Below are 19134 nucleotides of genomic sequence, written 5' to 3' on the forward strand. Positions count from 1 at the left end.
TGCATAATGCTAATTATGATTATAAGCTTACGTTATTTTATCTACATTAACCTCCTAGAGATAAAGACTTTTCATCTCTTTAAAATGTGGTGCTCTTTCTGTGTGTCTAGTGTGAAAGAGAGGCTGAAAGTACATATGGCTGAGAGAGGAAGCATGCTTTGGCATTCATTTGCATGCACTATGTCTGAAGGGCATAAGGCCTTCAGAGCCCTTTTCTTTGTGGCTTATGATACAGAAATCTTGTTTGGAATCTGCTGATCAAGCACATCTGCAGGCTCTTTCCCCTGGCTGTTTCTTCTGTTTCCCTGTGCCTCATTCTGGCAGTGGCTCAGAGTGTCAGAGGGCTCCCACATGCCATGAGAGCCCAGCTAGTGTTCTCCTGCCGAATCTGTCATTTGCTCTCGAGGTGAGAGAGCAAACAAACACTCTGGTGGAGAGGGAGGAGGGCTGAAGTTCTTGTCACAGTTGGCCGGCCGAAAAACATACAGGACTGCCGAAGTTTCATACCTGCTTCTCTTTCTTTTGCGGTGTGGCTCCTCCCCTGTGGGTTTAATTCCTCTGTTTTCTGTGAACACACAGACAAAGTTCATCGTCTAATCATTAGGTAATAGGTTGGGGTTTATTTTTTGTGTTTGCCCCGCAAAATCATGGTGTTGCATACTGAGTATTCTAGGCAAGCTTCCATTCCCAGCTTGAGGGCTGGTCTTCCCACACTTCTTAGTTTTTCCACTTTACACACTGCTAAAGTTCCCTCTGCTTCTGTTGTAGTCTGCTTCTCTGCCCCATATTCCTTCTAATCCTGTGTGGCATTATTATGCCCTTTTCGTATAAATAATTTTCGCTAAGATTAGAAGCATATCATCACTGTCAAACAAAAACTGTGCATCTCAAAAAAAGCAACTTTACAGGAGAAGATAAAACTTTCAGTGGAAGTCTGTGTAAACATTTATTTAAAGCATTTCTACTGGTCTGTTCATTATGAAATTCCAGCACAATGTAAAAAGAAACTGCCAGATTAAAATGGTCACATTCAAAAATGGATGACGATTTGGATGACGCAATGGATGACAATTTTTGCATGACAGTAAAGATATACTGCATCAGCCAGTTTTAAATGTATAATATAGTTTATAAATATAATAAATATATATTACTAGTTAATTTGCCAAAATAAAACCCCAGCAAATTTAGATTTAATTTTTTTATTGCATTTTTTTCTTTGTATTGAGACCCTTTAAACCTGCCTGTGATCAACTAGATGGATTTTTCACTTCTTTAGTTAAGTTTAAGTTAATAATCATAGGAACGTAGTCATTGTACTTCTACACTTGTACAGTACGAAATTCTCCTTCACAGATTTCACTTAAAAATGCATTTAATTTAGTTTGCTGATAAAAAATTAACATTGCACAGATTAAAAAAAAAATCAAACTAGTATTTGATTACCTGTTTATTAAATTTCAGGATTTGCATTTTATTCGTTAACTGTACTTTAAAGTCGCATCCCCACCCATGTTTGTATTTTTAAATATGGTATTAAAATTAGGTTTGTTCCGGAATCACATGTATTACTGAAATGTATAATGAGTTTAAGGGTTTGTTGATGTGACTGTTCTGCTGCTTGCCTCCTTAGGTGAATGTGGGGAAAATGGACTCGCCCATAGAGAAGTGGAACCTCATCATTGGGAATTTGGCACTGAAACAGGTAAGACTGGTGATGCTACATAGAGACAGAGCATGTTTAGGCCACGCCCATGCCGTGAGGGAAAACAGGTCTCCTCTAATTTGTACTGCAGACTTTGCATTATTGGTTTCAAACTAAAATGACAAATATGCCAGAAAGCTGTAGGTTGCAGGACACAAAATATTCAAAACCCTGATTTAAGGCCTGACTGGAGTCAGGTTAAGCTAGTTAAGCTATATGTGATAGATTCAGAGTGTGAATCTTAGATGACAATAGCAAGATGACAAGTTCATAGGTATTCAATTCTGGGTGATGCAGAACAAGGAGAATATCTTAAAGAAGCCACAATCTCACACAGTGGTAATACTGTATACTGCTGTACTGTTTTGAGACTGTATAACCAAGTAAAATAAGTGGACACTGCCTAACCCTAGTAGGGCTAAGAAGATGCCATGTAATAGTAGGCTATAGACCTAAGCATATTGATCACAATGTTGGCTGACCTTAACTAGTCTTGCCTCCTTGATGGCTAAGTGAGGTATTGGTAGTTTCGGCAGACAGAAGGGTATTGAAGTAGGCTGGTGTTGACATTTTATGTGAAAGTTGTTTCAAGACACCATGGTTTTTCCTCAGATGACTCCATGCACTTTGTGTCTATTTATATTTAGTAGCCCTCAGTGGCTCCAAAAATGAGCTGTGCCTGATTTATTGTCAGGCTTTTCATATAGAATGTTTTATTTAGTCACCTTTATGTTACACTTAACTCCATAGAAGAAAATCTGGACAGTTTCATGACCGGCCACAACGGCCTAATTCCATTGTCATTAAACTTTAATGCTGAGTGCTTTGTTTTAAAATGGGGAACAACTTCAAGACAAGATAAAACAATCATATTCACCATGTGTCAGACATTTGTGTGGCACCTGGGGAGCAGAGAGGGTGAAGGGCCTTGCTCAAGGCTTGCCGAGCCCGGGTATCGAACCCGCAACCCTGTCATCAATAGCCCGGAGCTCTAATCGCTGAGCCACCACTGCCCGCAAAGCTAGAATTGCTAGAGTTGCTTTCCCTATTAGATGTTTTTCCAAAGAAGGCTTTTTATTATTTTGTACATACATTTTTTTTTTTTTTTTTTTGTACATGCCCAGCATTTGAAATTCACCACTGCTCACACGTGACAACAAAATGTCCTGTTTTCTCTGCAGATGTCTGATCTTTGCATAATCTGTTTAAAGCACTCACTTGCCCTTCAGTGTTACATTGTTTCTGTCAAAAAAAAAAATTGTCATTTATTTTTAACATCATTTGAATCTGGCAGTTGTTCTTTACACTGTTTCAGATTTTCATGATGAATGGACCAATAGAAATGCTCCAAAATTCATTTGGATGATAGGAGTTTTCTTTTTTTTTTCTTTTTTCTTTTTTTTTTTTTTGCTTGACTACAGTGATCTGGATATTCCTAACTTATTAAATGTACAGTGAAACAGTGATCTGGTATGCCAATAGCAGTCTAGCATATATAGATTGAGTGAGTATTTACAAAGGCAACAATCAAAGATCGGACCAGCAAGGTTTCATCATTATGAATTACCCTATTATATGATTGTATTCATTACCATGTGAAAGACGATAGCAAAATGTGCGAGAATAAAGACGGAAATGCTTCTGTTAAATGCTCTGTGATTCTGTTTTTATCATGCCTGCTTCTCTTTGTGTTCAGGTGCAAGCTACAGTAGTGGGATTTCTGGCAGCAGTGGCGGCTGTGGTCTTGGGTTGGATCCCTGAAGGAAAGTTCCAGATGAGTCATGCCGTGCTGCTCTGCTCCAGCAGCGTGGCCACAGCCTTCATCGCTTCTCTGCTGCAAGGTACATCTCCACTGGGAGCCCCCACAATCAATTACTCACCCACCTATCAACTCTAAATGATCACAATTCGTTACAGTGATATTGCACCACTGTTGCTTCAAAGACACAAGACACAACTTAATGCAGGGCAAAATGTAATCTTTTTTTTATGTCTGTCAAATAGGTTCAAGTATGAGGTATATCTACAAATTTTCACTGCAATTGAACAGATATTTCTCACTCTGAAGACCATAAAAGGAACTTTTTTCTTCTTAAAGTAGCATGTAGCAGTTTTCCCATACAATAACAGCTTCAAAATCATTTTGGTGGTACGCAGACTTGTAACAGGGAGGATAACTTGCCACTCTAGGCAAGTTGTGTATATGTAAATTTACACTGTGCCTAGAATGTTATAGCACTGTTGTAAGCATTTAGGAAAGTCAAACCCAGTTTTTATAGTGGGGCTAATTTTAGCCTCCTAAAGTACAGAAAGTAATTTTGTTATAACTAGTATTCTAATATAATTTAAATAAAATGCGTTTCAATTTTATCCTGATGCTATTTTCTGCTCTTCTCTGTGGTCAGAAATTAATTGACCATGTGTGTTTGTCTATTTACACTGCATAACTTTGGCATGAACAACACATCATTTTCCTGAAATAATCGTGTTAAAGCAGCAGTATGCAAGAATTGGAATTTCAGGAACGTCAGGAAGTTGTGCTTTTAGCCACTACTGAAGGATACACTTTATACAGTACGTGCATTTTACAAGCCGAGAGATTTAAAACCTGCATCTGAAGTGAAAGAATCATGTGGACTGAGGCGATAGAGTAATATTACAGAATTTACTCAAATATTACTTTTTGCTGTGTAGTGTAGTCCTTCCTGCTTCCTCAAAGTTGCATAGTGCAGTTTCTAGCAAACCGAATACAGAACAGCAACGGTAGTGGTACTGTTCTACTTATTACAGGTCAGTGGAACATCAACCTGATTGAGGGTGGAAATGTTACATACTGTTTCTTTAATTTGAAGAATTTTGACAATTAATAAATTAATACACTTGTGACAGTCCGTCAGTCTTTTACAGTTAACTTCACTTTACTTAATTTGATTGAATTGTTTACAAAAACACAAAATGTTGTGTAGCGGAGATGTGTAGGTTGCTTTTAAACTATTAATCTTTATCTATTAATCTAAAAAAAAAAATGTATAAAAAAAAATAGTGTTTTTGCCCTTCTATCCCCTACAACTGGGAAACTCCTAGCATCTACATAAAGATAACTGGCCTCTACAAACATTTCCAGTACTGTTTGAACTGTTCCTTTAAACCAGAAGAGCCATATTGTTCTAACAGCTATGTTGCTGATGAGGAAATGAAAGAAAAGCACTAGTAGAGTATTGTGTGACCAGGTGGTTATACGACTGTTGTAGGAGAATAATGTGCAATAAGAGGCTTTCTGTTTCTCAAAGGTATCATTATGGTGGGTGTCATTGTGGGTTCGAAGAAGACCGGCATCAACCCTGATAATGTAGCCACACCCATTGCTGCCAGCTTCGGGGACCTCATCACTCTGGCCATCTTGGCCTGGATCAGTCAAGGCCTTTACAACTGCCTGGGTAAGAGAAAGTAATAGGAATAGTAAGTAAAATCTTGTCTAGGCTCAAACATGAGCATCTATATCTATATAGGTATATCGTTTTTCTGAGGGAAATGCAGTATTAGGGAGGGTTTCTGAGCTATCAAGTGGGGTTGTGGGGGGAAAATGACACATTATATCATTGGTTCATTTTAATGTTCTCCATCTACTGGTGCCTGGTGACAAAACCAAAAAACAGATGTTTTTAGCTCTGTTCACAAGTATCTGGTTATTTCTAAAAGCTGAGATTTCCCTCTCTCCATTTTTGAAAACATTTCCAGCCATACAGAGATGAAAATGCTTGCATGAGCTTGCTAGCCCAAAAAAGAAAGACAACACAGGTTAAATCCCAAATTGCATACTACTCCCTATGTCATGTACTATGCAAGTCATTAAATTATAGATTTTAAATTTCAATAGCGTTATATATATTTATATTTATTTCAAAAGCTATGTTTTCTTGTGGATGGGAGTCTAAAAATACAGACAAACCTCCTCTGGATATGTTTGGACCGGGCCTTGGAGCGGTGGTCTCCAACCCTGCTCCTGGAGAGCTCATTTCCTGCAGACGTTGGACCGATCCAACCCTAATCCACACCACCTGATGCTACTAATTACTGCCTTCAGAAGTCATTGATTGGCTGAATGAGGTGTTGGATTTTGGTTGCAGTTAAACTCTCTAAAAGGAGGGTTAGAGACCACTGTTTTACACGCAGCAAAAATACCTATATTCCACAGTATGTACTAAAATGTTAAGTGACACATTAGTTCAGAAGTATTGGGACACCTGCTCATTCATTATTTCTCCTGAAATCAAGGGTGTTAAAAAGAGTTCATCCTGCGTGTGTTTGAGTTCCCTTTCCGGGGAAGGCTTTCTGCTAGATTTTGGAGTGTTTCTGTGAGGTCAGGATGTTGGATGATCACCACCCCACCTCATCCCCCTACTCCATAACCCATCCCAGAAGTATTGGATGGAGCACCACAATCATTCCAGAGAACACAGTTCCCCTGTTTTACAGCTCAATGCTGGGGGGCATTAAACCCCTTTAGCCCAAGCCTGGCATTAGGCATGGTGCCACTAGGTTCGTGTGTATCTGCTAGATTGTGTCAGCAGTGGGTACAGCTTAAAGTAGCCAAATGCATTTATTAGAAGGGGTGTCCACAAACATTTGGGCACACAGTTTAGTTTCAGAAGTTTCAGAAGTCCCTGATTGGCTGAATGTAGTGTTACATCTGGATTGGAGTTCAAAGATGCAGGAAGGTAGATCTCCAAAAGGAGAGCTGGAGACCACTTTTTGAGACTGCAAGAACAAAATACTATGTTTTGGAAGATCATGTGGGAGAGAAGGGTATGTTTTTAAGTGATCTATGAGAAATTGTACATTGTTTACATTTACCGTTTCAAATATTTGGCCACATTATGTATAATGTCATTTGTTACTTCAGGTTGACTTTAAACCTAGTGGCAAGTCTGTAGCTGTACAACAAGTCATGACCAAGTGAGCAAATATATTTTGCACTGATTCCACAGTCTTCCTAGCCTTCCTTTTTTTTGTCTTAGCTCCTCTTTCAGAGAATGTAATTTTCATGTCCTTATTCATATGAGCCAGAAGGGGGTGCTAGAGTCACATGAATGCCAAACGGTTCGTCCTTTTCCAGCCTGCTGAGATGGACAGTAGGCTACATCTCTTCCCGTGTTGAAAGGCTTTAAAGTTAGAATGTGACTAAACATAACACAGAATTCAAATATTAAAACACAAACACAGCCTGTGTTAAATGACCTCACTGAGTTTATCTGACTTAATAGACTGTTAGCTCATGGCTAACCTGTGGAAAAGTTCCAACTTGCACATGTGCACACAGATAAACAAGCGTGAGCGTTCGGCCGCAGGTGTGAGGAGATATATATGGTGCGTAAGTTAATGGCGTGTGGAGCTGAGGAGCTGACATGTTTTACGGGCAGGAGCGCGCCACTAATGAGCCGAGCCTGGCTGGCTGGGGAGAAGGCCGCACAATGGCACTTCTGTAGCGGGGTTCATGGCATCCCCATCTCTCGCTGTCAGCATTCTCAGACTACGGTCACAGATGAATGACTGATTCAGACTTATACACACACACCCTCTCTTTCTCGCTAAGTCTCAAGTCCAAATTAGTCAAATGTTCAAACGCTCTATGGTCTTTGTCATATAATGACATATTTAATAGGGCTAAAAATGGAGCTTTGGACGTTGTTGCCCGTTTGCTGGTCAGGGGACAGGAAGTTCATGTTTTTTTTTTTCTGTTTATAATGGTCCCTGAAGTAATTCTGCACCGCATTCCTGTAATATTGCCATTGAAACAGATTCGGCTTCTCGACCCTTATTGCTTTTTATAGAAACAACTTGCATGTCAGGGGAGTTGGTCTTGGCCATGCCTGCTTGGTAGCCAAAATCAGATGTTTTAATGAAAGCTAGTGCTGGTGTGGTTTATTGCAGATTATCATATTTGGAAAAAGTTTTTAAAATGGTCCCTACTGCTGTCCTCAGAAACGCTGAGGAAGGAGTCTTTTGCCTTTGTGTATGTTTGAGCTAGTGGCTGTAAGGGAAACATAGCTGGTAATTTACATAAAATATCCATTTATGCATGTATACTATATGGACAAAAGTATTGGGACACCTGCTCGTTTATTGTTTCTTCTGAAATCAAGAGTATTTATAAAAATAAAAAAAAGAGTTTGTCCTGCTTTTGTTTGAGTAACTGTCTCTACTGTCTAGGGAAGACTTTCTACTAGGTTTTGAAGCATTACTATGAGGATCTGATTGCATTCAGAGACAAGAGTGTCAGAGTGAGGTCAGGATGTTGGATGATCCCCTCACCAACCCATGCCAAAAGTATGGGATGAAGCACCGTCATTACAGGGAACACTGTTCCACAGCTCAGCCCTGGGGGGCTTTATACCCCATCTTGCCAACGCCTGGCATTAGGCATGGTGCCAATAGGCTCATGTTTATCTGCTCCAGAGAGTCCCAATCCAGGTGTCCACAGACATTTGGACATGTAGTGTACTTTATGTAATAAATGAAAAAAGGACCTCCAAAAGGACCACTGCTAACCAGTAGCCAATTGACAATCACAGTATCCTTCACTCCTTTCACCCCCCACACTTCCTACTGATCTACGAATTGAACCGGCAACTTTTCAGTCCCAGTCCTGCTTCTATAACATGTAAGCCATGGCTGCCCTCATGCCAAATGGATGGGTAGGGGACCATCCTTAGTTCAACAGTGATACCAAGGTGGCTGCATGTCAGTAGTGTGTGTTGCACTGGCACGAGTATACCAGGAACAACAGTGTTGCTGTGGGTTTTTTAATGTTGTGTGTAGACTTCCTGCCCACCCTTATTAAAGGCTGTAGTTCCTTTTTTCCATGCACAATTAGTCATCGTCTAGCAGTAGGTTTCTGACCACAGGGCCACTGTCGGGAGGATGTTTTTGGTTTGTGCGCTATTCTCAACCCTGAAACCCTGACACTTTCATCCCTGATACTCGTGCCAGCCCGACTCACTCTAACATGACTTCATCACGGCTGTGCGGAGAATGGTCCACTATGATCTACTAGTGCTTCTATGGTGGTCCTTTCTAGTTAAAGATAGGCTTCTGTCAGCAATTGTAAACCTACCACATTCACCTGTAGAGGTGTGCATTGCTGTGTGCACCCCCTTGCTGTGTTTATCCCCTAGCCCCCTTAACCAGTTCAAGTGTTCTGTAATATGACAACTCGAAGAGTCATTAGGATGCTTAAAGGATTCATTGCCTGGTTAAATGTTGTTCCGATTGGTGGTTCTATAAACAATTGTAAAAAAAGAATTAGTTAGTCCTTAAAAGTACTTAATAATGAGTTGGTTCTTTTACAAAATGTTTGATAAAATGCTTCTGTATAGTACCAAAAAAGGTTCCACTGTCTGTTAAGATCAAATACATTTTCAATAAAAATGCACAATAAGAAAGAGGACAAAGGCCTTTGCAAACCACCACACACACACACACACACATACAAAGGCTTTCTAGAATGGACTGGTGCTTGGTTTCTTCTATGTTAAACCACCCTGATGCCACACACTGATAAGACTACCTCAACATAGTCCCTGTGTTATTTTTTTAAACTTTCCTCCTTTGCTTTCTTTGCGGTGGTTATAGAGGTGAAGTGAGGCGAACAGCCCCGGCTGCTGCGTGCCAAAACCCAAGCGCTTAGGCCAGCCGGCAAGCAGCCGCTCTTGCCATAATGAACCCGGACCTTGGCCCAGTCGAGCCCACTCGCACTAAATATAGTCACGCGCTCTCAGCCTCTCCCTATTAGGGATTTAGAGACTGGGGCTTGGGTAAAGTGCGGCTCTGCAGAGCGGCGGTTAAGACGTGTAGAAAAGCTCTTTTAGTGGTGGTTAGGGGGCATTAGGAGATTAGATTTGGAAGTGGAAATTTTAAGATCATCAGCTTTTCCCTGTGCAATTAATGTAAACTGTCTTACAACCCTGTTGGAAGCGTGTATAAGTCCTTTTTAATCAAAATGCTTTTGTAAGGTGAGCTTTCAGCCCAAAGCAAGCTGAAATATGATTATGCTTTGTGTCTGTGAGAAAGTAGGCTGCTGATACAATTAACTCTGCACCACCCTACACCCCCCCCCCCCTCCTCTCCACCGTCTTTTTGTCTTTTTACAGACTCTCACCCATACGTGTCGTCTCTGGTGTGTGCCTTCTTCATGTGTCTGACCCCCGTCTGGATGGTCATCTCCTCTAAACACCCAGCCAGCCGACAACTGCTCTACTCCGGCTGGGAGCCTGTCATCACAGCCATGCTCATCAGCAGGTCTCGCTCTTCTTTACCCTTATAATGAAATCTAGGCAAAGACATGGAAAATTTTTTTCTTAAATTTGTCCTCAAGCTCAGGACATTTTTGCCCTGTAAATATACAAAACACACACACACTAATGTGTAATGCCCTTGACGTGGCATAGGCATCCCCACTCATAAACACAGCAGCTCATAAATAGATTCTGCCTGGTTAGTTTTGTTTTGTTTTCCCTGTCAGTATTGGAGGTCTCATCCTGGACAAAACAGTGTCTGACCCCAACCTGGCTGGGATTGTGGTCTACACCCCGGTCATAAACGGTAAGAGCAGTTCATCTTTAACACAATTTAATGCTGTAAGTGTCAGGATTTGTGAATACATCAGGTTTTAACTTTTTAATTCAAACATTTTTATCTGCCCCTAGAGATTCATAAGCCATCTGTTCAGGTGATGATGGTAAAACTCACCTTTGCTTGCCTTCTGTTTGTCTTTTAATCAAACAGAAGGAACAAAAAGGACATTTTAACACTTAAATTGCATTAAAAAGAGGGTTGCACCGAAATACAGCCACTGAAATATTTCAGCCACAAACGAGAAACAGGGTTATTTAACATTTAAGTTAAATGAAACAAATTTAGTTTAAATCTATCATTTTTACATGAAAACAAGAGTGAAAAAAGTGATTTAAAAATGGTCTTCTCCAGCAGGGGGAAAAACATAATGAAACTATTTGACATTTTATGAAGAGCATTCAACGGGCACTTTGTAGTCACTGTTCATGTCAAGAATCAAGAAAAACTAAAAAAAAAAAGCTCAAACACTTCTCCACATTGATTCCCCAGTGTCATCCTGCTCAATACACATGACAATAAAACAGTAAAACGGCAGAAAAAGAAAGAAAGGGCTCTGTGAGCCCACCAGCACAATCTGTGGCCACGCAACAAGACAAATGTTACACAGTAGAGGCAAAGAGTATAAATATAAAATAGTAGAATTAATTGTCTTGGACAAACAACGGTTCTTTGTTGCGAAGGTTGTTGAACTTTATAGATGCATAATGTTAACCTACATACACCATTTATCGGACTTATTATATTTAGGTCTACATCCAGAACGTTACTTGCTGACAGAGTCGTATAATAGTAAGTCAGAGCAACTCGTATGATCTTCCTACCTCTCATTTGAACTGATGAAGTCCCTTAAAGGAGTGCCGCAACCCATGGAAGAAGTCCTTTGACATTAGATTTCTGCAACAACAGGTCTGCTAAAACCTTGAGTTTCTGGGTGGGGTTTTCAGATATAGACTATAGATTCTCTCTCTCAGTTTCTCTGTCCTTTATCTTTCGCTTTCTCCTGCAGCGGGTTTGGGTTACAAATTGAGTAGTAGGTTTTAAGTTTCAAGTTAAGCAGTAGCAGTTGCAGCTGATCGGGGGAGACTAGAAGCTCCCAGGTATGGCTAAAGCTTAGGTTTCGCTTTCCTTTTTTTGTTGTTGTTTTTTTTGTTTGTTTGTTTTTGTTTAAAAAGCCTAGGCTTCACTTTCATGCTTGTGCAGACCTCTATTTACCTACATGCATAGACATAGAAACACCTAATGTGATGCAACACAGGCAGTGTATTGAAATTTAGTGAACTGTAAGGAAAGGAAAGGAAGGAAATACACTTATTCGCCATTGCACAGTAGTACAGAGTAATTCAGAAAGCTTGCTGCTTTTAACCCATCCATGGCAGTAAATATATGAACACACGCATACACAAGTGAAGAAGGGCAGTGAATACGCATACCCGGAATGGTGGCCAGCCACCTCAGCTCCCAGGGAGCAATAGGAGGTTGCCCTTTTACTCAGATTTTATGCATATGGAGGTATTTTTTTTTTATACCATGGTGGTTTTAAAAAAAAATCACCATGCATTTTTTACAGTATCGCAGTATGTCATAATATATTGAATCATAAACCCTGTATCAAGATATTCAACGTATTGCAAGGTTTTTGCCAATACATTGCTCTTGTGTGGTCCAGTAAATAGTTGTGTGTCTTGTATATGACACTGATGATTTCTGATGTATTATTAAGCATCATCAGGATATAAAAAAAGTGTTTGGGAGAGGATAGCTTGTTACATTAATGTACATTAACCTTTTAAACCCTATATTTATTATCCTGTAATTAGTCCTGTTATAAATGTAGAGACTACTGTGTATTATTACAGTGTAGCGGAGTCCCACAGGGTTCTATTATAGGGTTCATGAGAGTAATGCAGTTCTGAGGGTGAAGAACTGAAGTGTAGACTTGCATACAGGGTTGAAGGACTTGAAGGTTTTTTTGTCCTATAAAGTTCTCCTTTCTGGAGACTTGTATGTAAATTAGATCGTTACACTTTTTTTTTTTTTTAATACAAGCTCACAGGAGGGTCACTTTCTTGACTTTAACTGAAATTTGCAATTGTGAGATAGTGGTGAAGGATTGGAAAAGACTCCGCTAAAGCATGATGGTAATGAGTCCATTTTTGGCTGCGGTACGCAGACATTAATCACAGCGTAACCACAACGACTTGTCTCTTACAGTAACGGGGCCCGCTGCCAGCACTGTAAGCGATCAGGCCCTAATTAAAACACACTAATGAGAGACATTTAACCAGCTTGATCTTTGCCTGTGCCTGTATTGGACACACTAAACAGAGTTGTGTGTGTGTGTGGGCATAGGGTGTGTGTGGGTGTGTATGCGTGGGTGTGTCTGAGGATGGTTAGGTGAATGTCTCAGAAAGTGGAGTTTGGGTTAATTATGGCAAGGAAGGATGAAGGGAAGAGACAGCAGTAACCAGTTCTCTGCTCTTGTTGGAGTAAAGGTCTCAGCTCTCCAGGCAAGTCTTTCAACAGGAAGTTAATATCACCAAGCATTCCCATTTTATTTAGGTGTATCCATATAAATGGCCCACCCAATTCGAAGCATTGCTGTGAGGATTTGATTGCATTCAGCTACAACAGTGTAAGTGCGGTCAGGATGTTGGATGAGCACCACCCCACCTCACCCCCAACTTCCCAGCTCATTCCAAAAGTCCTGGATGGAGCACGATTCACCATTCCACTGCACCACAGCCTGGTAATAGGCATGGTGCCACTAGGCTCATCTGTGAACCTCTATAATGAACCCCTACCTTCACCAAGCCAAGAGGTGTTATTCCCACTATAGTTTAGGTGATCATAATATTCTGATATTACTGCGGAGTACCAGATATGTTGGTTTATTGATTTGTGATGCAAATTAAATGTAAAAAAAATGTTTTGAAATTGATTTGATTTGAAAGTGTTAATTGAAAATACAAGATATGGAATTTAATCAGTACAGCACAGCACTAATCCTGAACATCCGTCTCCTGCTGCTTCCACCTGCATGCTCACGTGCACACACTCCTGCTCCAGACACACTTATGAACCCTCCCTCCCACAACACGGCTCTGTCACACAGACAGACTCTCATCTGTGCGGTGACCCAGATTGTAGCCCCCCCCCCACTGAGGTGCTGCCATGATCAGAAGGTGTCACACAAATGAGTGTATGTGTGTGTGTGTGTGTGTGTTTGTGTTGAGTAATCACATTGTCTGTTCTGGCATGGAATGAGGTTAAACACTGTTGGCGGACAAGGAGAAGAAGATGTGTATTGGATTAATTAGACTTCCCAGCTCTAGGAAAGGGGCTTTATAAAAATAATAAAAAAAACACACACCTCCAGATACGCACTGTTGTGTTTTTATTGGCATTATGTAAGTAACATTACCTGTTAAAGGTTGTGTATACACCCTCACTTTCAATGAGCGAAGCACTGCATTGTAGTTAATTTATCGCTCTATACTCCTGGATAAACCATTAGCACAGCCCATTTAGAGTCGACTGTGGGAGTCTTGCAGGGCGGTAAAAGATCTCTGTTTGCTGTCTCCCAGTTTATCCTCCCTAAGGGGCTAAACGTTAATGTTTATGTGAAAATAGGGTTTCAACTTCTGTGAAGTAGGTTTTGTGGGTCTGAGCTAAATTGGAAAGCCAGCATCCACATAAATGTGCCATCAGCAAGTGCTAAATTACTATTATACTGTAATTGTAATTTAAAGGATTTGATGCAACGACTCCTACCATGAAATGAAAACGTCCTTCCACGATTCTAAAGTATAAGCGTTTTTTTTTTTTTTTGTTGTTGTTTTTTTGTTTTTTACTGCTGTTCCCAGGGACATTTATGTAATTTAAACCCCATTAACCATGCTTGTTTTTTCCTTCACACTTTCTCTTTAACTTAAAGCACTTTGCCAGACCTAGCCTTTTTACCTTGTCTTTCCTCGTTGAGTGACTCGATTGAAGTCTTAGTTTTTTTTGTTTTGGGTTTTTTTGCCCGCTCCATTATCTTGTGAAGTGTTATTCCTAGTACTGATGCATGAGCTCTTGTTATTACCCGTTGTGTTTGTCCAAAAGCATTTGCAAAACCTAAAAGAAGTCAGATTTGACTTCTTCATCTTTGTGTCCCCTCTATTTTCACACTATGATAACCATCTCAAAAAATATTATGGTTTTAAAGGTTGAATGTATTTTGGAATTATTTATGGTTACAATGACCGTTAAAGGAGTGAACAAATGGTTGAACAAATGCATCAAACTTGAAAGAATTTTAACAGAAGTGTGTATAAAATAAAAGCCTACCCTTTTAGAAATAATAAATACTAATAATAATAGTAATAAAAAGGCTACACATCTTCCGTTTTGAACAAAAGAAATGCGGAGGTAAAAAGGAGTAGAATCTATGTAATGCTATAAACCTCAATATTGCAGCAAACAGTGTTAAGATGTAGTGGTATGTGTAATGCATGTGTTGTTCTCTACTCTTTGTGTTTACAGTCATTCTGATTCTGTGCATGCATGTTAAGCCTAGGCCCTCCATAAGAGACAAGACAGTGACTTCCCACACAGCTTTGTGCATGCAAGAAAAAAAAAATACAGCCTATAAATAAGTTCAAAGTTAGAGTCCCCTAACATGTTGATTTAATACACTGTTCGAAAGTTTGCAGCAGAATAGCCGCAAGTGCTACACCTGCTACCAACCAGGATTTGCTGAGTTGGAGCAGGAGAGCCGCGATGCTAACAGGCACAGCAGCCGGGATCAGCAAGGTTGGAGCCGCAGTGCTAACAGCCTGGCTCAGCAGGATTGGAGCTAAAAGACAGCCGCAGCAGGGCTGGAGCGGGTTAGTAGCGGTGCTAACAGCCGGGCTCAGCAAGGTTGGAGCCGCAGTGCTAACAGTCGAGCTCAGCAGGATTGGAGCCTCAATGCTAAAGGACACAGCAACCGGCCTGAGAAGGGTGGAAGCAGGTTAGCTGCAGCAGTTATAGAGAGACGCCAGCGTTCTCTACTACTGTGTGGTTGGTGTGGCGCAACAGGTAACACCACTACTGGCCAGTGAGCTACCACACCATGTGGGAGACTGGGGTTTGATTCCTGGTCTGGGTGACCATGCTGAGCTGCACCAATAAGAGTCCTTGGGCAAGTCTCCTAACACTACATTGGTCCACCTCTGTAATACGAGTTACTTTGTAAGTCGCTCTGGAAAAGAGCGTCAGCTAAATGCCGTAAATGTAAATGTTAATGTACTGTAGATGATTGCACAGACTGTAGGGGAAATCGGTGCCTCCTTATCTAACCTCTCCAATGTGCTTGTATGTGTTTAGCAGCCGCATTCTCTGGGCTGCAACACCGTGCTGAGAACAGGAACAGAAGGGAGGTGTGGCTGAAGATGAAGCATTTGTTTTAGTCTGAGATGCTGGTGCTGAAATTGCCAACATAAATGGAAGAGAACAAAGTGCAGCACTGTGGTGATACTATTTTACTGAGATTGTTAGATAGTTATTGTTCATTCTTTAATGTAAAAACAGGATTTTACTGTTTTAGTTCAAGGGCTTCTAAAGTATTTTGTATCCAACCAATGAGTTGTTCTTAAAAAAAGTGAGGAATGTTTTGTCAAGTGCTCTAAAAATGACTATCAAAATAATTGTCTAACGCTAGGTGTTCTTGATCCTGTCTGTACCTGTAACTCACACGCACTCATTTATTTCAGACACTGAAGCCAGGAAAAGCTTGAGTGTGTGTTTCTTTATAGGGTCAGAACTTGGTCAGCATGCGTGTAATCGGAAGTCAGAGGTTGCAGAGGAAACACGTAACACAGATGTTGCCAATTTTAGAGAATGACGTTTACACGCTCACATGCTTTTTCATGATGGATTAAAGTTCTAAACTGGGCACACGTGGATGGCTGATGTGTGGATGAAAGGTGTATGCTGCCACTTGTGCCCTTATTTTAAACCCTTTGCGCCAATTTCAGGTTCTTTCAGGGGATGGAGATGGCCAACATCAGTGCAGCTTCTCTCTCCCATTTTTTTAATGTTTGATACCAGCAATAAGCAAACGTACACTATCTGATAACCATCAATTTCCACGCCTTGGTATACAGTTAAAACTCCCGGTAACTCACTGCTGCAACCCTAGTTGCCTCTTAGATGTTTTGGTGACTTTCAGACTTTTCAATCTCCTGTCTGTAAGAAATGTAATATCGGCTGTAATCAAAGCTTCCCAGCTGAAGCCAAATTTAACGTCACATACCAGCGAGGGAAGGTGGCAAATCCTTCCAGTATAGCTTGTCCTTTCCTCGCCTCCTCTATATCTCTCTCCTTCACTCCCCCTGCGGATGCTTATTTATCATCACTCAAGGCTGCTGCTGGCTGTAACAATTTATTACTGCGGATCTGGACAGCCCTCCATTCTACTTAGCCATGTCAGAAAGAGAGAGCGAGCGAGAGAGCGAGCGAGAGAGCGAGAGAGAGAGTTTGTGTGCCTGAGTGTGTGTTTGTAAAAAAAAGAAAGAAAGAGAGAGAGAGAGAGAGAGATAGAGATAGAGGTGGATAAAGATGAAGACATTAAGGCCTGGAGGGGAGTACCTATACTGATGTTAAATGGAGCGTTTTTTGTACCTGCTGCCTCTGGGCCGATAGCTCACTATGGGCTGTCTGCCCGAAATGTCTCTGTTGAGAAGCTTTGCTCTGTCTGACAGAAACAGCTCTTCTGCACAGGTATCGGTGGCAACCTGGTGGCCATCCAGTCCAGCCGGATCTCCACACACCTGCACTTTCACAGCACCCCAGGAGAAGTGCCAGATGAGGCCAAAGGTTGCTACTACCCTTGTCGCACCTTCTGCGGCTCAGGTAAGCCTGCACAACACCTAGCTACCTCACTGGTATTTTGAGTTGGATGACATTAGGTTAATGGAGCTGGTGTAGAGTAATGGGTAACAGCACAGTGTTACACCATGGCAGAGAAGGCTTACCAAGTACACCACTGTACACCAAGAAGAGTCCTTGGGCAAGACTCCTAACTCTGCATTTGCCGACCTTTATAACATGATTCAAATGTAAGTATCTCTGGATAAGAGCATCAGCTAGATGCTCTCACCTGTAGTACATGGAATTACTACAGGTGTAGCTCAGAGTGGCTCTGCGGTCTATTGCTCTGCCAGGGCCAGGGGGTCGCGAATCCCGAGCCATGCCTCTTTACCCTCAGTGCGTTGACTGCTCTGTGATGCTGCATCGGCAGCAGTTTGAAAAGAGCCGATTGCTGTCTTCACGTGTGTCAGAGGAGACATGGGTTAAGTCCTTACCCTCCTAGTGTCGGAAGCATTGCTAGTGCTAGGGAGAGCTAACTGGTGGGTTAATTGGCAGTATCATATTGGGAGAAAAACTAATGTCTAAACTACATTCAAATAAATTAAACTAATACATTATTAAGAAAACCCTGCAGATAGATGGTTAATATATTGTTTTACAGCTGTGTGCTGTTATCAGTCAAAATACGTCTTATAGAATGTATAATAACTTATTTTCTGATTTAACAATATTTAACCTTTATCATCATTACATGTGCAGGTTCACTGGTCATTTGGGAGAGTACATAAAATTTGGGATAGTACATAAAATATCAGCGTTTCTCTGTATTGCACTAAAACACTATATAGCTGGTTATTTAGGAAAAAGAAATAATTAAGTCACTTGTTTTCATATTTAATAAAGAATCCAGAATTGGATAGTGAATCCAGTTTTATGCTCAAATAAAAAAATCTGCTAGAAAACCTTTCCTGGACAGTAGAGTCAGTTACTCCAACAAAAGCAGGATAAATAAATTTTTTTTAATACCCTTGAATTCAGAAAAAACTATTAATGAGCAGGTGTCTCAATACTTTTGTCCATATACTATGTGTGGACTTAGAAAGAAACTGTTTTTTAAGCCATATTTAACTACCAAAGCAGAAGACATAGGAATACATGTTTGTCATTTTGTTGTACGTTGAAGCACCTAATAGGTCTCTGGTGATTTCACATGGATTGACATGTTTGGCTTCCTCTGACGTGCTTCAGCATTTATGGAGATCGTAATTGATCTTAACCACACTGTCTTCCATTATGCATGCTTATCCAGCCTTAAGAGACTGAGACACTGGGGGCCTGGAATGGGTCTTGTTCCACAGCCATATAAAGTATCTTTGGTGCTGTTTGTTTATTATTGTTATTGTTTCATTCACCTGAATGGGTCTGCCAGTCTGAATGTGAAACAGCAGCGTTTGAGGACAGTGTGTATGTGTGTGTGTGTGTGTGTGTCTGTCTGCTTGGCTGTGAGGCAGTGTTTGTGCCCTGACTGCCTTGAATTGTAAATGTACTGATGACTCATGCCGGTGCTAGCGAAGACAATGCCAACTGTGAACTCGCTGGAAAGGCTGACCCTCCACTCAATCTCCTCTTGCTCCAGAATGGACAGTGAAGGACTACACAAGGTTGAAAAGGAGAGAGAGAAAGCACAGACCTTGCAAGCGCATATGATTAAGTGTGTGCATTAGTCTTAATGGAGAGCATATTTATCAGAGAGGGAGCGAGAGACTGAGATTGTATATAGCTTCATGTCCAACATAAACAATGGAAGTGAAAAGCCAGCGGAGCAGCACAGAGCTGGCAGCTTTGATGCTTTTAGCACACTGTTCCCTTCTGTGTTTGCTCGGAGGACTGAGGGAAGAGAGGGAGCTGGGCACAGATGCCCAGATACACACACACACACACACACACACACACACACACAC

The 19134-nt window shown here is 40.9% G+C and overlaps 1 protein-coding gene across 1 annotated transcript in view; it reads left to right on the plus strand.

Annotated features, from left to right (window-relative positions):
- slc41a2b (solute carrier family 41 member 2b) overlaps positions 1-19134 on the plus strand; it is a 37800-nt gene that overhangs the window by 6399 nt on the left and 12267 nt on the right. The window contains exons 4-9 of the mRNA XM_072672947.1: positions 1634-1705; positions 3402-3546; positions 4996-5142; positions 9856-10003; positions 10227-10306; positions 17084-17215. Coding sequence (XP_072529048.1) covers positions 1634-1705; positions 3402-3546; positions 4996-5142; positions 9856-10003; positions 10227-10306; positions 17084-17215 — 724 coding nt within the window. The remainder of the gene's footprint in view (positions 1-1633; positions 1706-3401; positions 3547-4995; positions 5143-9855; positions 10004-10226; positions 10307-17083; positions 17216-19134) is intronic.

Source organism: Salminus brasiliensis, chromosome 2, assembly GCF_030463535.1.
Source record: "Salminus brasiliensis chromosome 2, fSalBra1.hap2, whole genome shotgun sequence".
Lineage (NCBI taxonomy): Eukaryota > Metazoa > Chordata > Actinopteri > Characiformes > Bryconidae > Salminus > Salminus brasiliensis.